This window comes from Hyperoodon ampullatus (assembly GCF_949752795.1).
Source record: "Hyperoodon ampullatus genome assembly, chromosome: 3".
Classification (NCBI taxonomy): domain Eukaryota; kingdom Metazoa; phylum Chordata; class Mammalia; order Artiodactyla; family Ziphiidae; genus Hyperoodon; species Hyperoodon ampullatus.
In genome coordinates this window covers 104545195-104568571 of record NC_136916.1, presented here as the reverse complement: position 1 = coordinate 104568571, position 23377 = coordinate 104545195, and the positions used below count along the sequence as shown (strand labels likewise).

The window sequence follows — 23377 nt, the reverse complement described above, 5'->3', positions numbered from 1 at the left end:
AAAATGGGAAACCACCAGAAGACAACTATACACTTTGGGAAATTCCACATTAGTCCAGGGAACTGTGGGAGGCTGACAGCACTTACCAGTAAGTGTGGCAGAGCCATGGACTCTCTCCACAGTTTCTAGAACCCTGTCAAAGCAAATCCAGCCAGCTGCAAGGGTGTGGTGCTCACTGGCTATAGCCTGGTGTAGATGAAGCTGGGCTGACATCCCTTGAAGGTAGTGCAAGAAGAGGGAATCTGTCTCCACCACATACTGGGAAGTGAAGTCATAGAGGGGCTGCAGCCCCACAGCTAGTGGGGTGCAGTGGGTTTCAAAGTCATAGAAAGAATAGGTGCAGAAAGTGGTAGGTTGAGTGTCTCCAGCCTGAGCCAGGGCAGCAGGTGTCAGGAAGGCCTGGTGGATGTGCAGTTCAAAAAGATTCTCACTCTGATGCCGTGGAGAAATGTCCACTTTATCCTCATCTCCATGGTCTGGCAGTGGTTTCAGACATAATGACAACTGTCGGGTGCCATAAGCCACATCTTTGAGTTGTTCTAGAGGGGAAAGAAAACTGCCTATCCATTAAAGGGTAGGGAATTCTTCCTTAGGGTAAAGGAAGGTGGACAGAAAGAGAATAAAAACCATGGTGGAAGTCCAAGTTGTGACTATTTTAAGAAACGATGTGATTCAAAAAGAAAAGCAATAGAATGACAATCAGGTGCTTTGAATTCTGATGGCCAAATAATCCAATGCCTACTTTAGAGATGAGGCACAACATGAGTGATTGGAAAGTAAATGCTAAGCTCAGGAAAACACTGGAGGCACAATTTCATCTATAGGTGACATCATTTTGGATTACAGCAGGATCCTGTGAATTAATTGTTAATTCCATTACAGAAACACTAGAAACACAAAATGCAAGTATTTCCAAAAGTTTGGGATATTGGCCTTGGAGAAAATAGCAAGTTACAGTCATGGTGTCTATGACATTACACTGGGCCCCATTAAGATGATTCCTCTTTTCCAGTCAGATCAATCACAAGAATCTTCATTCTGTTAAGAATTTGGTTTCATTGTAAAAAAAAAAATCCACTTTAAGTCAAAGAGTAATGGAGTAAAAGTGGGGGAGGACACTTACTGAAAAGAGGTTGAAAATATTGGCAATGAGATACAAAATAAAGATATGTAAGACAGTCCACCAAATCTGTACATTACCTCCCATGTCCAACCAACCAGAAACTTTGATATATAGTCTGCTTCAAATCAGGGAGTATTTGAGTTGTCACAGTGTGTTGATGGTGAAGGTCCTATTCTAAGAGTTAAAGTAGTAGAAGAAAATATTTTGGGTATATCAGAATGTCTTCCTGCCCAAAATAAGTGGAATACAGAGACTGGTGAACAGTTTCTTAATTGATAAGACTAACATAAATAAATAAAATATATTCAAAATTTTGCATTACGTGGCACAAGGTCAATAATCTTAGCATATAAAGAACTTCTACAAATTAACAATATACTATTAAGAAATGAGTAAAGGGCAGGAACAGGCAAGTCTCAAAAGAAATAATTTAAATAACTGGTAAACATATGAAAAACTCTTCAGCCTTACCAGTAAGGAAAGAACTACAAGTTAAAGCAAATAAACCTTCAGAGGTAGGTATGTGTATTTATCCTGCACTGTCACAGGAGAAAGACCCTGAATCTGAAAGACATGAGAATTTCAATCCAAAGGATTTCCTTTGTTATATGGCAGGGACCTTTTAACTGACTCACCCTGGCATGCATAAATCATGCTTCTGAATGACCCACCTCCCTTTACTCTAGTTCCAGGCTCACTAAGTATCCTTCTTATTGATTCTGCTTCCCCAAGAACGAGCTGCCATGAGCATATTCTCAAGGCAGCAATGAAAGAGCCACTATCATAAAATAACAAATGAACATTCGGGTGTAAATATCAGTCTTTGGTGAATTTGGTTAGTGCGGGTCAGGTCTCTCACCACTGGGTATAATAACGAAGCCAATTTTCTCAATATGTAAGGCTGAGACCAGATCCTGGTCGGCAGTGACTGAATTAAATACAGGAAGTATCACATTATAAAATTTGCGTAAGTGTCCAGCCACCTGCCCTGTTATGTAGACATCCTCAAACTGCAACAAAGAATTCAGAGACTTTTAGAGAGAAATCACAGAAAAGGATGACAAGAGATGAGTGATGTAGCTCTATTATCTCCCAAAAACTGAAATATAGGCCTGGCTTGAGGAAACAATCTTGAGAGAGGGAGAGTGTTACCCACCCTGAGGGCCAACAGTGATACACTCTTATTTTCAAAATAGATTCAGCAATTGCTGGGCCCTGTTGAAACTCTCCAGAGAAAAGACACTGACATGATGCAGGAGAAGAAACTGCTAACCATGTATTAAAACAACAAAGATGACAGGATAATCAAGAATGTGAGGGATAAGTCCTATACTGAGACATAGAGGGCGCCCTCTTGACAGGTGCAGAGGGGAGCACGGGCATTTAGCTCTGTGACAGATCCTAAGAGGAAGTGAACAAAGTACTAAGACTTGCCGGATACTGGAAGGCCATGGCTTCTTAAAATACCTTCCAGCTGATTGATACGCTTGTTCTTGAGGTCTAGGAGTTGATTCAACCTCTCCAGTTTTTCTTTGTGAACTTTATTTTCATTATCGGCTTTTGTCATCATTGCCTCCAGTTCCTCCTGAAAAGAAATAATGTCTGAACTTTTCTATCTCAGTGGCCCAGAACCAAAGAGCCCAGATAAAAAGGTGGTACTTGCTGGGTAAAGGAGACTCCACTATCTCCTTAGCAGGGCAGATTCATCCACTAGAAAAAGGCTTAGGTTCCTCACAGACTCCTCTAGGACCAGTTGTGCTATTAGTGCCATAGGGTAGTATTTTTCCTGGGACTGGCAAAATTTGAACCCAGAAGCTTCCCACTTGCCATTTTCATTAGCTGGCCCCTTCTGGCTTTTATTGCCAAGGTGCCATGGGCATGTGTGTGTCCTCAAGTTCTTCAAAGGACAGCACATCCTGTGTTTGCATAGGTCAGCATATCACCTTGCATCAGCCCTGGAAACTCGGGTCTTGCTTCATTCCCAGTCTTGTAAGTAGTTCCCATGTTCCCATTTATTTATCCCCTTCCTGTACCATCTTTTCCTGCACCTGATAACACACGTTGATCTTGCGCTGCAGAATAAGCATGTCTCTGGTCTTTTCTAGTTCCAATATGGTCTCTGCATGCAATACTTGCAACTCACTTAACATCTGGGACAGTTTCTTTTCTTCTTGGTTTTTTGGTTCACAGGGCTACAGAGGAAAAAGCATTGGTAAAAGGGAGTATAAATATGATAGGTATAGTAATAACTATTCTCTACAGCAGCCGTTGATAATAGTAAAAGACCAGCAGCAGAATCTACTCTGAAATGTAGGAGAGGACCTGTGTTACTTTACAAGTGCTCTATCCCCTAGTTCCTCATGTTCAACAGCAGCAGTGAGTAAGTTATACAATCTCCCATGGCTGTTTGCTCTTCAGCAGATCATTGCAAGTCCTCATCTGAAAAAAATTCTAAATTTTATGAGCTGTACAGTGTGGAAAAAGTCTGTGGAGCTCATGAAGCTATCTCTACTCTCAGCCTTCTCATATACTTCCAAATATTGTCCTCAATCAGGACAAAATATTGTTCAGTTAGTTTTCTAGTCCCTTCATCTTTTTAAGGGATATTTGCCAGCAATCCCTCTTGTAGAGGGGGCTTGTTTGATTAAAGGTGCTCTTACCTCTATCTGAGTGGTCTCTTGGAATAGAGCTGGGTAAGTAGCTGGTTCAGATTGCCAGTCAGGAGATTGGGAAATTGTGTCTTTATTTCGGAGGTCCTCCACTTCCTGTTTATGCTTCTGAAGCAGGTTGCTGACTTCAAGCTTCAGATCCTTGTTTTGAGCTGGGGAAAAAATAATACAGAAAGCTGAAACTCTGTAGTTACCAACAACCATATTAAAGTTGGCCCAAGTGTGAATTAAATTTTCCCACTAATGTTTAATTCATTTTATAAACTTGCCCTTAGAGAAGGGCAACCCCTTTCTACAAAGGGGTTCTAGCTTATTGACCCTGAGTTGACATTTGGACTCCAAAAACAAACAAAAAAAACACCTGCAGAACTGTAGTATGGAAGGGAGAGCTACCACCACCACAACAAAATCAGAGCCACTTGACCGACTGGGATAGTCCAAACTTTTTGACAGCACCATTTAATTCAGTATCTCCCCAACCATTCCCCAACTCCATCTGACTTCTATGCTATTGATTCTCTGTGACACCCACCTTGACTCCGACCCTGAGTTGGAGGAAGGGAGGTTGGGCATTTGGACATTTCCATGTGTGTTTCGGGCAAGGAAGGTGATCAGCGTTTAGTGTGATCATTTCAGTATCATGCATTACAGAGGAGGTTAGATTAGATTACCCACAAGACTTCACTTGTACTTCATACATACTACAAGATCCTTAGCATGCACTCCTAAGCTTTATCCTTCTATGGTTCCTGACTCTATTTTTCTTGATGTCATATTTCTTTTCCTCCACTCTTTTATGTGAATATACTAGAATATGATGAAATGTAAGTTTGATAAGGCTAAATATCAAGGTCCAGCCTAGCAAAAAGAAGGGAGACAAAGGTCTCTGTGACAGTATTTAAAAATCTTCAGAATAACTACTGTGATCCAAGAATTAAGACGGGGGAAAGGGCTTCCCTGGCGGCGCAGTGGTTAAGAATCCACCTGCCAATGCAGGGGACACGGGTTTGAGCCCTGGTCCAGGAAGATCCCACATGCCATGGAGCAACTAAGCCCATGAGCCACAACTACTGAGCCTGCGCTCTAGAGCCTGCCAGCCACAACTACTGAAGCCCGAGCACCCAGAGCCGGTGCTCCGCAATAAGAGAAGCCACTACAATGAGAAGCCTGTGCACCGCAACCAAGAGTAGCCCCCACTTGCCACAACTAGAGAAAGCCTGTGCGCATCAACAAAGACCCAATGAAGCCAAAAAAAATAAATTAATTAAATAAATTTTAAAAAAAGACAGGGAAATAGTAGTGGTAACCAAGAGCAATAATTTGCTTCTCAATTTCAGGCATCAGATGCTAAAACAAAACAATTCGCAACCACCTTAAAATGACTGATGAGAATAAAAGGCAGAAAAATTCATTTTCAACACTTTCAATAAATTGACTGTTTAAAAACATTATAAATTAAGAATTGGCATTCTCTCACATGGAAAGTCAATATGTAGGGATAAGTATGTGTGAGGTAGGTGTTATGCTTTCTTGATTGTGAATTTGACCTGACTGCCAGTGTTCTTATTCTAGTTATCCAGGACCCACACAAAAATGGGATCAAGTGATGGGATTGGAGAAATGCTGGCCCAAGTTCCCTTCTCCCAAACCAGATGTAGAGGATGCCTCATCTGAGAGAACTCTTCAGGGCTTGACCTACCTTTCTCTCTTGACAGCTGAAGTAAGACTTTTCTCTTCTCCTCCACCTCAGCATCCAGGTGATCCTGCAACTGAGAGACTTTCTGCTGTAGCTGTTCTCCTTGCTCATTGCTCCAGTGAGGCTGATTACTGCTATCCAGCATGCTGAAAATGGGAAGCAAGTAAGGAGGGAGGGGAGAGTTGTCAGATGGACACTCAAAGGTGGGTGATATGACGTCTTTATTACACAGTTTCAGCATCTCCTGGTCCTAGTTCATCATTCATTTCCCTACCCGTTTTTTCTGCCTCTGCTTTCTCTGTAACTGTCATTTACCAACTGCCTTGGAACTTTTGGGTCCTATTGAGGAGTTGCTTAATATCACTTCTGTTTAAGTCTCAAATAACCCCCTGGGCAAACAACACAAGTCTTATCTATTTCCCAAGGAACTTCTCCAGCATGATGGTTTTCTTTAGTCAGGGAACTGTGTACCAAGACATTCTCAGGCCTGCTAGATTAGAAATAAGTAACAGAATATTCTTCTTTTCCTTACTTCGTTCCTCTGTCTACTTTCACCAGTGGCTAGTTTAGAGAATACTTGCCTTTGAACTAGATTGTAAATTATTACACTGAAGGGCAGGAACTAAGCTTTTCAATAACTGCAGCCTGCACACCACTAACTATATCTAGCTGTCAGGGCAGACCCATCTTGAGTGTAAAAGACACATGGCCAGTTCTTGATTACCTACACAAGTGAAGTGACATTGATAATCAAGCAATTATTTCTGCTAATGTCTTTTTCCTAGTTATCATTTTAATAAATGTGGTCTAAAAACAACTTGTTAAGCTAGTACTAAGATTTCTTGGCACTTCCTGCCCATACATTACATGATGATCCAAGAAGATAATGTTATGAATAATAAAGGGAAGAGGCCAATAGTAATGTCTGCCACAGGGAGTCTTCAAAGTGGGTAATCCCCACACTACCTTATTTCACTGAGTTGAAGAGCATCAGTTGTTCCCAAGATGCTCCCATGCAACCTCCCCAATCTACCCCCTGCTGCCTTTAACTTATAAGAAGCGTGTTTAATTTTTTTAAACATAAAGGTATATTTAATTTCAAAACTACTACGTAAATATATGCTTGTGAAAAATTAAAATGATATAGAAGTATATAGAATAAAAGTGCCTCTTTGCCCTATTTCAGTCCTTTCATCTCATTAAAAGTTTGTGGATGCACACACACATGACATAAATTAGGTCACAATGAACGCATTCTTTGACAATTTGATTTTTCTTTTAATAGTATATCTTAGGCATATAGATCTATCTCATTTTTTACAGCTTTATACCGTTTCAACGTGGCGGTGCAACACGATTTATTTAGTCGATCCCTATCAGAAGAAATCTGGATGGTTTCCTTTTTTTTTTTACTAATTAAATTAACAATGTATTAATTAACATTCTTACTACACAGATCTCTTTGCACATACACAAGAGGATTTCTTTAGTTTTGATTCCAAAAAATTGGTTATCGGGGGCTTCCCTGGTGGTGCAGTGGTTGAGAGTCTGCCTGCCTGCCGATGCAGGGGATGCGGGTTCGTGCCCCGGTCCGGGAGGATCCCACATGCCGCGGCACGGCTGGGCCCGTGAGCCATGGCCGCTGGGCCTGCACGTCCAGAGCCTGTGCTGCGTGGCGGGAGAGGCCACAGCAGGGGGAGGCCCGCGTACCGCAAAAAAGAAAAAAAAAAAAGGGTTATCTGGCATAAAAGATATGCACGTTTAACATTTTTTTGATAGTGTCAAATTCCCTTCCAAAAATAGTCTGCCAATTTATGTTCTCACTAGCAGTACTGAGTACCAGTTTCCCTGTATCCTTATCGAGACTAGGTATTTTTATTTTTAAAATTCGGAAGGCACTTTTCAGTAATTGTCTTTTATAACAAAAAATTGTTCTGAGATCCAAACTTGGTACTCACTTTTCTAAGAGTTTGTCATAATTGTCATTCAGCAATTTTCGTTCTTTTTCCAAATCTTCAACTCTCTCCTGAAACTAAGAATGATAGTAGAGTGCCTGAGATAAGATTTTTAAATCTATTGCCTTGCACAGGGTCTCCCTTTTTTCTGTTGCAGGGTGGGACTTGGGTGGGAGATTTTCTATGTTCATCTCCTATGTCTATGAGGATCCATTCAACTATAAAGACTTGAACCAATTGAAGGTGTGATAGAAATTTTAATTGGAATTAATGAGGATTCTCTGAATTAAATTTTCATGGTATCTGGGTTTCTACTGTTAGGGAAACAGCAGAACATTATAATAGAGAAAAGACTTCGGAGAACAGACATAAATATAATTCCCAGTTTTTCCCCTAATGGTATAATCTTGAGCAAGTTATTTAACCAGGTGGAATCTCATTTTTCTTATTTGAAAAAATAAAATACCCATATTTTTGCTAAGATACACTTTTTAACAACTCTGAAATTGGAATGTCACATACAACTGATGGTATCTTTTAATTATTATTGTTATTTACCTCTTTCAGTGTTATCTGCAGGATGGACACATCTTCCAGTTGGCTCTTCAAGCTCACAGCCTTCTTGCTCTCCTCCTTCAGCTCTGCCCTGAGCTCATTCACTTGGCTGAGGAGGGCATCATGGGCTGTACCCAGGATTCCCTGATTCTGGGGCAAAAGGAAAGTTGCTCTGGGAATGTTTATATCACTCAGCAGGAGGGATCTCAAGATACAAACAACTGGAGCATTCCCTAGTGGATGTCTCCAAGAAGGGCTTTGATCTATAGTATAAATCAAATTTTGATAAATCAAAATTTGCACTGTAAATTGACCTTGTTTTCCACCCTAGCATTTCTCAGGAAGTACCATTTCCCTGTTAGTGAGGATTTTCCACTCTGGGAAACTGTAATTTGTCACTGGAGCCTTAATTTTCCCAAGGTTCAAATTCAACCCTGATTCTAAATTAAGTGCCACCTTTCTCAGCTGCCTTTACCTTCTAAGCTATGTGAATGCTTTTTATGATGAAATATTTCTCCTTTTGCCCCTAGCAAAGTAACATGTTAACTCTAGAAGTTAAGTGCATTTTTCTGGCAGAGTTCCCAGCATGACCATGTTCCTTCTGGTGAGGAACAGTTGTGGCTGGTCGTGTTGGGAACTCTGCCTTAGTGACTCTTAATCATGGACACTTACCTAGCTTCACCTGTACCCCACTCACAGAGGTGCAAATATTTAGTAACACCAGAGAAGGTTTGCAACAACTTTGCTATATCTTACCACCTCCCACATGCTAGAGGACTACTCTTAGGAATTTTTGAACAAATGCTATAATTCTCTGTAGCAATAGGCTGAAAAATACTATTCCAAATATTTCTCAACTCAGATCTCATATTTCAATTTTTGTGAAAACAATGCAGTATCTTCCAATAATAGTGATAGTACCATTTGTCTCAATAAAAATTATATAACATAATAACTTTGATATAGTTAGCTAAATTCTGGTGTTATGTTACTTGAAGATGAAGATTCATTTGGGTTTCATTCCTCTGATTACTAAGAAACAGAGAGTTAAGGAATCTTTATTAAGTACCTTCTGGAGCAGAGTTTCATATGCCTGAAAGAAAGAAAAAAGTATTATTCTATTGATATATCAACTTGATGTTTATAATACAAATGTTTAAATATTTATTTTAAAAGACGTTATAAAAAATTCCCATAAATCAAGTCAATTTGTGTGCCTGTTTACTAATTGCTGCTCCTTTTCCCCTGCCCTAGCTTGCCAGGCAGTCCTGAATGTAATAGATGACACCATTTCTTTAAAAAGGATGAACGGTCATTTATTCACATTTGCATTGCACTTGGTGGATTTTCTAAGAAGTATTTTATTTTCAAACTAGGTGCCATCTCTTACTCATCAGGCTTCAGAAAGGTCTCTTTCCAGTTTTAGAAATAGAAAAAACAACAAGAGCCAAACTCACAACAACAGCTACTATTATTGGTTGAGTAATTACTATGTTATATGTTACTGTGTTTCATTATCTCTTACATTATGATCATCATAATTGTTTCACATATATTATCTCATTTAATCCTTACAACAAATCTGAGAGGTATTGTTATCTAAACTTTAAAAATGAGAAACCCAAAGCTCATAGAGCCAACTTGCCCAGAATTGCACAGCTTTCAAGGGGCTGAGGCAGAACTTTACTGCAGCCTGTGTGACTCCGGAGTCTGCACTACTGACCACATTTTACTGCTAAGGGATTAAGAGGATGCAAACTTATCTTGGTATATGTGTAAGTAAGCATGACTAGAAAGGTAAATTGCTTAAAAAAACCAAATTGTAAAACCTACATTTTAGAAAATTATTCACCATTTTAGGTCATCTTTACCACTACCACTAATATGGGCAAGGACATTCAATTCAGAATGGCTTTCTCCCTTTCTTTCTTTAATGCAATGGAAGAATAGATGGATTTTTAAAAAAATCTAATTCCACAAATATAGCTATTTACCCATACAACTTTAAAATACCTTCCTTCCCAGATTTCCCATCCTTTCAGTGCTACCAAAATTAACCGAATCAAAAGAATACAAGCATATGCACAGTTCTCTACAAAACATAGGTTTGGAGTTTGGCCTTGTACAGATGCCTTTAGTCCCAATCAAAACAGACATACCAAGGGCAGCACCAGCTGTAGCTAATCTCAGTGAATGGCACCATCATTTAATCGCCCAAGCTAGAGACCCAGGAGTCATCTCTCATTTCTCCTTTTCCCTCACCCACTCTACTTTGGTGATTAAGTCCGTTCTTCCACTTCCTGGACCTCTCCCAACACAGTCCTTTCTCTGTGAGCCTCTCTCACTGCCTTGGTTGGGACCCTCATCCTGCCTTCCTTGGATCACTGTACTCATCTGTTATCTCCAGTCTTGTACCAGCCAACCTATCATTCACTCTGCTGCCAGATGATATTTCCTGGTAGTTTTGTCATTTTTGAGAAGTTGAAAATTTCAGAAAAGTATAAGTACTATAATAGCAGTCATCTATAATTCTACTACTACCCAGAATTAATCATTATTAGTGCTTTATAATAGTTTCTTGAAAGTGTTATTTTTTTTATTAAAATGTATTTCAAAATATTTTGGACATTAAAAAAAGGCAAAGTGATCTCTTTGGGGGAAAAAAAATTGATCATGTTATGAACTTGCTTAAAACCTTTCTGCAGCTCTCACTGTCTTTAGGATAAAGTCTAAATTCCTGATAAGACCTCCATGACCTGATCCCTGATGTTTCTCATCTCTGTGCCGTGGCCTACACCACTCTTCCCCAGAAAGCCCTTCCCTCTATTGCACGCTCTTTAACACCTGCCAAACTGTCAGTATTTGGCTCACGAATAGAATCTCTTATGGATCCTTTTCAGATCCTGTGCCCCATCCTCTGGTGGATCTGACTATTCTCTCTTTTGTGTCTGACCCATACCCTGTTTGTGGATAGTTGTACTTGTTTACATCTTGTCCTCTCACTCTTGTAAGTTCCTTGAAGGCAGGAGCTGTCTTAATTATCTTTTTAATCTTTGTATCCAAGTGCTTTGCACAGTTCATGGTAGTCAATAAACGTTTATTCAATAAAAGAATGGTGCCAATCTATTATTTAGAACCTCTATGCCCTATTCCTACCGTTCAGATATGAGTTTCCATTGTCTGGTAGTGAGAAGAGTGTGAGCCTTGATGCCAGATAAAACTGGACTCAAATCCTGCTCTGCCTCTTGCTATTTTTATAACTTGAGCAAGTTACTTAACTTCTTTGGGGCTCAGTTCCCTCATCCGTTAAACATGCTTACCTTTATGGCTGTTGTCAGGCTTAAATGAGATCATGATTCTAAGTATCTAGGACAAAGTCCGTCACATAGAAAGTGCTCAGTAATCTGGTTTCCTTCCCCTCCCCTGTGACTGCTCTTGGCTCCCCAAGTTTAATTAAACTCTGGTTGTGGTTTTTGGCTTGGAACTTAACCTGACACAAGGTAACCTCACTTAATTCCACCTTAGCAGGCAGGGCTTGAGCCTTCTTCCCAGCAGAGGGATAATGGCAAGTACTGGAAAAATAATGGATTCTGAGTTGTAAGGCTTGGATTTGAACATCACCTATCTATTGTGTGACTTTCTTTTAATTTAATTTTATTTATTTTTTTACACAGCAGGTTCTTATTAGTCATCCATTTTATACACATCAGTGTATACATGTCAATCCCAATCTCCCAATTCATCACAATTGTATGACTTGCGACAAGCAACTTAGTTTCTCTCCATTGTGGTCTCCCCTGTGTAAAGTGGAGAAAATAATACAAATCTCTTAACTAATTGATTTTCTTCCCCCCAAAAGGCACAGCTGATGATGGCAACTCACAGCTTGAACTTCTGTTAATTGTGCTTTTGTCACTGCCAAAGAAGTATTCCTTTCATGTAAGAGCTTCTTAAGTTGAATCAGCTGTATATTCTCCTTAATGGAAGCTCTGGAGAAAGAAGACAGTGCTAAAATATCCTCTGTGAATGGGCAGAGTTAAGTACTTTTCCCCCTGTGGATATGGACAGGGACACAAAGGAGGATCGTTATTTCTGAACCTAAGAGATTATGTTTTCTTTATCATTTGAAAGGTATTGGGGGAGGATTTGGGTTCGCTAGACTCTGTCTCAGAGATTCCCAATTCTAGCTGCTGTGGGATGTGGACAGTGAAGGAGGCAGTGTGGGGAGAAGTGGCAGGGAGGTATACGGGAAATCTCTGTACCTTATGCTCAATTTTGTTGTGAACCTAAAACTGCTCTAAAAAATAAAGTCTATTTTTAAAAAAGTTTTCCAGGGACTAAAACAGACCAGCCACGTAAAAAAAAAAAAAGTTTTCCAGGGACTGATGCACAGTGGGGGCTGAGAGCCCCCGTCTGGTGATGAGGATGAAATAGTTTTCCTTCTATGAAGTGAAGCAGCAGACCTTTTATTATATATAAGCATCCCTTTTATGTTAATCCATTCCTTAACCACTTGGGCCTCCAGGTCTACTTCTCAGACTGAATTAATCCCAAGCATTCTCTTTTCCTCTGAGATGGAAGAAAGGTACAAACAAGAACCTCTTTTTCAGTTCATTATGGCTTGAGGCATGGAATGTCACACCCTTACCGAAGCTCTGTGGCCTTCTGAGCACACTCCAAAGAGCTTCTCTGTGCAAAATTCTCATCTTTGGACCACATTTTCTCAGAAGACTTGGGTGGTTCTTCCACTTGCATAGTATCGCTGGTCATAATGTGGGCACTGTTAGGCATGCATAGACCAGTGAGTTTAATCATAATTATGACTTTGTTAAAAGAGATTATACTGTTAGAATTCGGAATATTAAACACGAAAAGAAGAATTAGAAACTGCTGTTATAGGGGTTTAGAACTGGGCTCTCACATATATAAAAAGAACTTAGAGGAGTTAGTAATCTTGGCATATGTGGAGGATAAACTTACCAAATATAGCTTTCCAGTGTCAAACAGAAATATAAGTGAATTATGACCTAAGGGGGAAAATATAAAGGGAAAGAGAGGGAATACCTTCAATTAAGGAAAGGGCCTTTTTTTTCCTTTCCTTGGAAGAAAAAGAGATGCTTATTTTCCATTTTTAAGCAATGAAGTTGGAATTTGACAACTTCCAAATTGGGCTGACTTTCATCTTCTCTGATTATTCTGGAAAGACTCAAAAATGGCAACATTCACTTATTCCCTAAATGAGGTTTTTCCAATTAAAGTTGAAAGAGTAACAGTGCAGGATAAAGGAAAAGAACTCACTGTTCGCTGGGTTCACTGGATACTTCACCTCTGGCTTTTTCATTTGTCACATGTTCCTTGAATGTGGGAGGAGCTGTGTAGCTCAGCCTGTCCCTTGACTCTGAAAGTTTAGACAGAAGATGCAGACTCTGGCAACATATTTTTCCAGAACCCCAAGTGCTAGAAATGGAACACCAAGTGCTGGAAGTAGGGAGCCTTGAGATCTGGAGGAAATCCTTATATGACCAATGATCTCAGAGGGGAGCTTCTCAGTTTTTACTCTTGCATAGATATGCAACTACTGATTTAATAAGTCAGCGAGACTACAGACTCTCAAGTAGGTCAGTATAAAGGGGAAGAAGAGCAGGGACTGTGTCTAACTCTAATGCATCATTGTCTCTAGTGCCTAGTATATAACTGGTATTCAATAATGCTGACGTCAAACTGAATTGAAATTTAGACTTATTTAGTTTTTCTACTTCTAGCTGTTTTCACAAAGATTTTGTTGGCTCAAGGAGGGAGCTTGAAAATATAGGACTGTGCTGAACAAAACCTAACATTGAGTCCCCAGGGTTAAGACACCCCATTCCCATGGACCTAAAACAGGGATGAGTAGGCCAGGTGAAGGAAATTTACACACAGCACTATATTTAATTCAGTGTTGGGTTCCATAGCAGCCAGAGACGCTTAGCCACTTGGGATACAGGAAGATGAAAACCTGCAGCTCCTCACTTAACAGCCTGATTTCCAGGCCTGGACTTCAGGAATAGGCTTTGACAATCTCTGAACCCATGGAATTGTATGCAAAGTTTTGTCTATGTGTATGTGCATTTTTCTTGGGAGAACGCCTAGCTTTTGATCATGGTTGCAAAGTAGTCCATTTCCCCCAAAAGGTGAAGAACCCCAGTTTTAGAGGCGCAGGCCACTTAGCCCAGAGTCCCAGAGTCCCAGGAGAGGGACCTGTCTTAAGATCACTGCCGCTCACACCTAAGCGGGTCATCAAAGTTATCTCTGTTTTCTAGAGCCCGGCAGAACTTGACCAGCAAAGTTCCCATTTCCATTGTCTGATTCTCCCCTCATCAGTACTGCATGGTGAACTGAGAACTTTGAACTGGACATCCTACTCAGGAAAAAAAGATTTTAGGGAGGTAGAAAGGAAAGAGAACAAAAGAACAAAATGGGCGTGGTGGGTGGAATAAAGCAGTAGGAGGAAAATGTGGCTGGCAAATCAATCCTTCCCAGTGTTTTGGCCCTGTCGGGGACTTGGCCCTGAGCCTCACCCCTCTTGGGTTTCTCGGTCCCCGCCGCCCCGGCGGTGTGGAGCTGTCTGTGTCCCGCGTGGACGCGAGGCTGGGTGCAACGGGGAGTAGGGGGGCCGACGCGCTGGAACTGCAGTTGCAGCCCGTGCAGCGGGGGGCGCAGGTGCTTGGGGGGCCGCTGCCGCCACCCCGCGTTTCGCCGCCGCCTCGCAGACCCCGAGAGCTGCTCCACCGCTGCCACCTCGGCCCTCCGGTCCCGGCCTGCTGCAGCTGACCGGAGCAAGGCTGTCCTCATCCTGTGGGCAAAAAGAGAGCTGGTGGCTCGTGCCCTCTCCTTCTATGACAGTTACTATCTCTACAGTTTATCTGGTGGTTAATAATCTGAATTGATCTCTGATATAAACTTATGTGCTGTAGTCCACTATTTACACTTAAAAATTAATTTTCTGACCCCAATACACTGTAACTCTTTCAGAGCAGGGACATCTTGGTGTCTGTCTTTGTTCATTCTGTTGCAGTGCTCACACACTCTCTTAGTAAAAAATGAGGCAGTCTTCAGTATATTCGTGTGTATATTTATTTTTAAATTGTATACAGTTTCTTTTGTACTAGTCAATTATGGTCATTATAAAACAGAAACAAAAATACTATTTTTAAAAGGGAGATAATTAAATATATGTAGAAATTTTAGTATTTACTTCTCCAGTCCCAACTGTCCACACATTCCTGTATATGTGCCCACTCTAAGGATTATTCCTCTATACCCACCCTGCTTACACTGAGCCTTACCTACAATGGATAGTCAATTACTATTTATTATCTTGACCTAAAATCATACTTTTAACCATTACCATCAGATTCTGTGTTCCCACTGCCTGCCAGTTCTGACATTTACTGACTATGTGGCCTGGGGCATGTCATTAACCTTTTGTGCTCAGTTTCCTCATCTATAAATAAAGATAAAAATAGTACCTGCTCATTGGATTGTTATGAGGATAAAATAAGTTAATATATATAAAGGGCTTTGAACAGTGATGGTGTGTTGTAAGCACTGTAGGAGTTAGCTATTATTATTACATATCATTATATCCAGATAAAGAGATCAAGGCATTAAACAGCTAGGTAACTTGCCCCAAGTCTGAGGGGATAGAATCCAATTTAGCCACTTACTATCTATAACCTCAAGTATTTTTTGGTTACTGACCAACAGACAAGGTTTTTTGGCCCATGCAACCATCTGACTTCACTGGATTCTCGAGTTCTCCACAATATAAAAGAATCTCCAATTCAGGGTTTCCCTGGTGGCGCAGTGGTTAAGAGTCCGCCTGCCGATGCAGGGGACACGGGTTCGTGCCCCGGTCCGGGAAGATACCACATGCCACGGCGGAGCGGCTAGGCCCGTGAGCCATGCCCGCTGGGCCTGCGCATACAGAGCCTGTGCTCCTCAACGGGAGAGGCCACAACAGTGAGAGGCCCGCGTAACGCAAAAAAAACAAAAAACAAAAAACAAAAAAAGAATCTCCAATTCTGAAGAGTGTTGGCATACAGTGGAAGCTTACAATACTGTAGATTCTAAATGAAGCTCTGAACCACTCCTGGGGATTACCAATGAGAAAGCAAAGCAATGCTCTTGACGTAGGGGAATTGGTCTGACATAGCTAGTCCTCAGTGTTATTTGGTGGCCTGGCGTTCATAACTAGGCCATGTTACTGCGCTGTTGGACATAATCTCACAGAACAACAACATCACAGAAGGCCACTCTGAGACCATGACAGAGTGATACCAAACAAGGCTGCTGCATACTTTTGTCTCAGCCCAGACAAAAACAAGTTCACTCTGCCACCTGCAGAATACCAAACGTGCTCCTCTCCTGGCTAATATGAGTGACTGCTGCTTCTTTCCCGATTACAGCTTTAGCCTCACTCTAGTCTAACCTCCCCGTAGATAAGATATTGAGATATCCAAACATAGAACTGCCCCTGCTTTCTGACAGTACCGAATCTAGAGCAAACTTCTGTTACCTTGGACCCTCCCCCAAATCACCCAACTGAAGCCAAAATCACCCAACTGAAGCCAAAATACTGTAATAGGCTCTTTCTAACAGTCTTACTGAGATGCCCATGGTGTGCACTTTTTCAAGCTACAGCAGTAATTAACCCAACTTGCCCAGCTATAGGTGTGTTCCTGGTGGTCTTTGGCTGGGAGGCATTGACACAAATATCTTCAAAATATGTCCTAGATATTAACCCCACAGTTTCAGAACTCTCATTCTGCCCGTCTATTTATCTACCCACACCCCATCTCAGATTCTTTTCCAGGTCTGCACCCAAAAGATACACTTTTGAAAGCCAATACCCTAAAGTCACTGTGTATGGTATATTTTGGAGTTAAGAGCTTTCAGCTCTGCCACCCACTGGCTATGACCTTGGGCAAGTTACTTAACCTCTGTGCACTCCCTTTCATTCTTTTTTTTTTTTCTTTTTTTGCAGTACGCGGGCCTCTCACTGTTGTGGCCTCTCCTGTTGCAGACCACAGGCTCTGGACGCGCAGGCTCAGCGGCCATGGCTCACAGGCCCAGCCGCTCTGCGGCATGTGGGATCTTCCCGGACCGGGGCACGAACCCGTGTCCCCTGCATCGGCAGGCAGACTCTCAACCACTGTGCCCCCAGGGAAGCCCCTCCCTTTCATTCTTAATGATGATTCTTTCATAGTATTAAATAGTATTAAATGAGTTAACACATATAAAGCACGTATAACATGCCTGCATACAGTAAATGATCAATATGATTTTTGGTAAATAAAAACCCCTTCCCTTGCCCCTGCAGCATTTGGTCCCCTGAGATTTTGGCCATTTCCCCCGTCCCCGTTCTCTCTTTTGTGACCAGGGCAGAAGCCTGCCCAGTCTCTTGCTCTTTAGGTTGGAATAACTCTGATGATGCTTTATGAACTATGGCCACAGTCTATTGATGTGTCTGGCAAGAAAACAGAATAAAGCAATATTGCTTCAAAAATTATTTTTGGAGTTAACCATCCTTGACATTTGAATTGTTTTCTGGTGTAGACATCTCAGGAAAATGTATTCTTTTTGGTTTATTGTGGTGTAGGCCTGGTGTAGATACACCTTCTAAAGACTTAAGGAGAACTCTGGGTACCTTTTGATCTCATCCTGTTGCTTCCAAAAAAGCTCCTTCACCAACATGTGCTCTTCACGAAGACGAAACAAGCTGTCCTCCAATTCTTCCCGGGTCATCCTGCTCAAGGGTAGTTGAGTCTTTATATTCTTACCTAAAGTCCCAGGAGAGGGTAAATGGAGATTATTTTTACATGTAATTTTTTAACCCATCATATCTCTCACCACATCTTGCCCAGAGGGCTTGAATCTTTTTTTTTTTTTTTTTTTTTTTTGCGGTACGCGGGCCTCTCACTGTTGTGGCCTCTCCCGTTGCGGAGCACAGGCTCCGGACGCGCAGGCATGGCTCACGGGCCCAGCCACTCCGCGGCATGTGGGATCTTCCCAGACCAGGGCACGAACCCGTGTCCCCTGCATCGGCAAGTGGACTCTCAACCACTGCGCCACCAGGGAAGCCCTTGAATCTATTTTGAGTCATGTGTTTAAGAGGAAATTCAGGAAGTATAAGAAATGTGTACCAATGGACCTCTTTATCATTCCATGTCACTCCTGGAAGTGGAAAATCATTCCAGCATATGACTCAACCTCCTGTCTGGAAAGTATATTCTCTTTCTAAAAGTATCAAATAGGGCTTTTAGTCTACTTAATTTTTATTTTTAATCCACTCTTTTATTTTTCCTCCTCATTAGATAATTTGGACCTAGATAAGGATTGTGCCCACAACTGTCTTCAAATCCCCAGTAAGGAAAAGGATAGAAACTTTTCTTGAGTACCAAGAGTCATCGCCTTGGAGAAATTGTCCCCAAAGCTGCCTCCTTGGAATAGAGCCTCTGCTTGATCTAAGCAGAGGGAACTACAGTACACCTTTGAGTGTGTGAGTGTTCACTAGTCTAGAGTCAGCTCTGATCTTGTAGCAGCCATTCTAAAACCCAGAGCTCAAAATACAGCTCCTTCCCTGGAAGAAAGAGAGCTCAGAACCTTAGTCTCAGAACCACCTAAGCTACCACTGCCACCTCTCCAATCTATCCTTTGGAAATGATGAAATGTAAGTTTTAAAAATAATAACTTTATTGAAGTAGAATTGACATGTATCACCCTGAACATACTTAAAGTGTAAAATCTGATTAATTTTGACATAGGTATGTATCTGTGAAACCATCACCACAATTAAGATAATGAACATATAAAAGAAGAAAAAAAAGATAATGAACATATCCATCATTGCCAAGTTTCCTTGTGCCCCTTAGCAATCCATTCCTCTCCACCCCATCCTAGCCCCAGCCCACACCTTTGTTCCCAGGCAACCACTGATACATATGTTTTATGTCACTTCAAATTAGTTTCCATTTTCTAGAATTTTATATAGTTCGAATCATCCATTATATACCCAGTGGTTTTTTTTTTTTTTTTGGAGCGGGGGATGCCCCAAACCAGGGATTGAACCCGCGTTCCCTGCCTTGGAAGTGTGGGGTTTTAACTGCCGGACCTCCAGGAAAGTCCCTTTTTTTTTTTTTTTTTTGTCTGACTTCTTTCACTCAGGAGTATTATTTTGAGATTCATATGTGGTGTTTCATTTATCAATAGTTCCTTTTGATTGCTGGTAGTATTCTGTATAAACCATAATTTATTTATCCATTTACTGTTGATGGACATTTGGATTATTTCCAGTTTTTGGTTATTACAAACAGAGCTACTATAAATATCTGTGTATAAATCTTTGTGTAACATATGTTTTCATTTCTCTGGGTATATAACAGGAGTGAAATAGTTGGGTCATAAGGTAGGTACACGTTTAACTTTTTAAAAAAATTGCCAAACTGTTTTCCAAAGGGATTATACCATATTATATTCCCACCAGCAGGGTATGAGAGTTCCAGTTCCTCTACATCTCATCAACACTTGGTCTTTTTAATTTTAGCCATCCTAGTGGGTATATAGTGGTTTTAAGTGTATTAATTTGCATTATTAATTTACATTTCCTTAATGACAAATGATGTTGAACATTTCTTGTGTGCTATATGCTATCTGCATTTCTTCTTAAATAAAGCGTGTTCAAATCTTTTGCTCATTTTTTTATTGTTGGATTTTTAAAAATATTTTTATTGTTGAGTTGTAAGAGTTCTTTGTAAATTCTGAATATAAGTTCTTTGTTGTATATATGTTTTGCAGACTTTTTTCTCTCAGTCTGTGTCTTGAGTTGGTCCCTCTAGGCAAGAAGCCATCCTACTGCCTAATTTTGAAGGACCTCTTTATGCTAGGATAGGAATGAGAGAAGATGAAAACAGAGTGGGTAACAGCATGTGTAATCATTGCAGATGAAAATCATGCATATGAAGGAGAAATCTTTAGGTGAGATGAATTCATGGAAGTCAGGGATCTGGCTAGTCTCTGATTCTATTCCTTCCTCCAGCAAATCATTAACCCTCTTGACCCAGATTAAGTCAGCTGTGTCTCAGATATCTTCCTATGAGGCTAAGACTTCCCACACAATGACTTTATATGAATAGTCTTGTCTGATTAAATGATACTGAAAGACTGTTTGTTCAGTTAATGACACAGTCTTCCCAAGTAGAGAATATTATCTAAAGGAGTTTGGATCTCTATCTATGCAATCTATTTGGTCTCAAGAAGACCAGCATGACGCCAGCAATTCCTGATTCAGGCAAGTCATCCCCCTCCTCCTTTTTTCCCAGTAACCGATCTCTCCCCTCCAGCAATACAATCCCTGCATACGAATGATTTAACCTTTTGGAAATCAAGTAAAACTCTCAGGCCTTGGGCCAGGTGCTTGGCTTCCCTTCTGGAGACTTCTTTTCCCCATCTATCTCACATGAATCAACTAGCTTTGGCTCAGCTAGACAGGTTAGCCATAATTGCCACTAGGGTTTATTCATCCTCATATGTTATAACATCTTCTAATTATTTTGTTCCTAAAAGAAAAGCAATAAATAATGTCTCTTTCCTTTCTTTTTTTTTAACTTGAAATATAGTTGATATACAATATTATATAAGTTATAGGTGTACAATATATAGTGATTCGCATTTTTTTTCACAATTTTTAAAGTCTTCATTTATTTTCTTACGATTCTTTTAATAAGTTTTTATTTTGAAATAATTTCAAAATTACAGAAAATTTGCAAGAATAATACACAGAACTCCAATATCCCCTTCACTTAGATTTCACAATTGTTACCTTTTACTTCATTTGCCTTATCCTATTCTTTCTCTCTCTTTCTACATATATATATGTTACATAATATATAATATTACATATATTTTCTACATATTACTTTTTGGAACCACTTACAAGGAAATTATAGACACGATGTCCCATTACTTCTAAAGAATTCACTGTATATTTCCTAAAAAGAAGAACATATGTACATAGGCACAGTATATCCATCAAAATCAGGAAATTAACATTAATTTCATTTTACCATCTAACCCATAGATCATTCAAATTTCAACAATTCAGGACCATGTGTTGCATTCGATTGCCATGTCTCTTTAGTCTGCTTCACTTTAGAATAGTTTTTTTAGTTTCTCCTTGTCTTTCATGACTTTGACATTTTAAGAGCACAGAGTGAAGGCCAATTCCTTTGTAGAATGTCCCTCAGTTAGGGTTTGTCTGATGTTTCTTCATAATGGGTTCAGGTTATGCATTTGGGGCAGGAATCCCACAGAACTGAAGCTATACTCTTCTCAGTGCATTATATCAGGAGGCACATAATGTTGGTATCTCCACCAGTCTCATTACCATTAATGTTAACTTCAGTTATTGTTTAAGAGGGTGTCTGATAGTTTTGTCTACCATAAAGTTAATTGACAAGTCTTTTTAAAACCTATTAACTAATAATTATTTTGTGAGGAAATAATTTTACATTGTATATTATGACAACATTGTATGACATTAAACTTTTAAATTATGACATTATAAAATTTTCACCTATTAGCTTTAGCATTATTTAATAATTCTTGCCTGAATTAATTATCACTATCATGGTCACCAAATGGCGAGTTTCTAATTCCATTATTCCTTCTACGTTTATTAGTTGGCATTCTACTATAAGAGATTTCCCTTCTGTTTATTAATTCATCTGTTTATTTATATCTGTATGATCTCATGGATTCCTGTTTTATTCAATGGGCTATAATCCATCAATATCATTACTCCTTTTGATGCTCAAATTGTCCCAGATTTGGCCAGTGTGAGCCCTTCCAGCTAGTTCTGGTGTCCTTTAAAAATATCTCCATGATTTTTTGAGAACTTTCATATTTTCTGGCACAATAAGATATTCTAGGCTCACCTTGTGCTTTCCCTACCTGAGCCTCTGGTACCTGTTGGTGGAGAATGGTATGTAAAAGCCAAGATCTGGGTATTACGCGTTCTTATGCCTATGTCCTCTCAGCTGACAGAGTCAGGAAGTGTACGTGTATGTACACAGGTGTGTGCATGGGCATACACACACACACACCACACACCTATATCTATTTCTATATGCTAGAAACTATGAGTGCACTCTGATACCTTTATATAAAATCCAAAATCACATGGTTTATTCTAGCCTTGTCTCTTCCCATGTTTGCATCTTTCTTCTCAGTGACAAACAAGCTCCCACTATCCTCAATATATTTGAATGAAATTAGTCTCCCAATTATGTGGTCAATCTTTTTATCCATGGCACTGCTGAAACATACTGGCTTGTGCCAGCTGAGTGGCCCACTGATTCATACCTGTTTGCAATGGCAGAGAAGTACCCCATCAGTTCTGGTAGTGTACTGGCCAAGAATTTTTTACATTATATTGTGTCCTGTTCTTTTTCTTTCTCTTCTAAATTTTATGTCAACATTTTTAGTTATACAGTTTAACCGTACCACAAATACTTTTATTATTTTCTTTTGGAATTTTAAATATGTACTATAAAATATTCCCTTAATGTGGTTTTATCTGTATATGATCAAACATTTTTCTTCTTCCAGAGCAGAGTTTCTAAGATAAATTCAAGATTGCTTAGAATGAAAAAAAAAAGATACAACTTCCAAACCAATGAACTTAAAAATGATGCAGCTGATTTCCTTAACTTAACAGGAAAGTATGGTCACTAGAAAGAAAGTTTGTAACATGACCAGAAATCTTTATGAAAATCTTCATTTACAGTAAGCACTTTACTTGGTTTACTTTTAGCTATTTCATAAATAACAGAAGGGGAATTGGACACAGTTTGTAATGACACCTAGAAAAGTTTCTTTTCCCACAAATCAAATGTGTAAAACCTTTGCTTTGGCACGTTCTTCCATACTTCCTTTGCTGTGCTGAAGAAATATTGAGTTCTTTTAAATTTTTGGTTGTGTGGATGGTCTCCAAATGGACTGAATTCTCTAGATGATTATTTCCTGCACAGGGTTTTCCTGTCAGTAGTTCTATGACTTTTCCAACTTTGACAATGATCTCAGCCAGTTCATGTTTCATATGCTTTGTTCATGGTATTAACAGTTTAAACTTTGAGAAGCACAAAATCCCCAGTTATGCACTGTTAAAAGACATCAGGAACATAGTAGATTTTTCACTTATTAAAATATTATGATCTAGCTTTCTCCTCTCTTCAAACCTGCAGGTACCTGCTTCTGAACCTAATGGTTTGGAAATTCTTCATATCTTCATCTTCAGGATCAATGGAAAGCTAAGCAGGACGTGTATACTGATCCAGTCCTC

At 39.9% G+C, this 23377-nt stretch overlaps 1 protein-coding gene across 1 annotated transcript in view; it reads right to left on the bottom strand.

Annotated features, from left to right (window-relative positions):
- RPGRIP1 (RPGR interacting protein 1) overlaps window positions 1-23377 on the bottom strand; it is a gene marked incomplete at both ends in the record, with an annotated part of 102945 nt that overhangs the window by 66020 nt on the left and 13548 nt on the right. Inside the window, 13 exons of the mRNA XM_079699150.1 lie at window positions 87-539; window positions 2558-2708; window positions 3172-3315; window positions 3784-3944; window positions 5492-5634; window positions 7447-7520; window positions 8002-8148; window positions 9068-9091; window positions 11882-11987; window positions 12647-12859; window positions 13297-13396; window positions 14556-14830; window positions 17687-17819. Of these exons, the coding sequence (XP_079555276.1) occupies window positions 87-539; window positions 2558-2708; window positions 3172-3315; window positions 3784-3944; window positions 5492-5634; window positions 7447-7520; window positions 8002-8148; window positions 9068-9091; window positions 11882-11987; window positions 12647-12859; window positions 13297-13396; window positions 14556-14830; window positions 17687-17819 (2124 nt within the window). The remainder of the gene's footprint in view (window positions 1-86; window positions 540-2557; window positions 2709-3171; window positions 3316-3783; window positions 3945-5491; window positions 5635-7446; window positions 7521-8001; window positions 8149-9067; window positions 9092-11881; window positions 11988-12646; window positions 12860-13296; window positions 13397-14555; window positions 14831-17686; window positions 17820-23377) is intronic.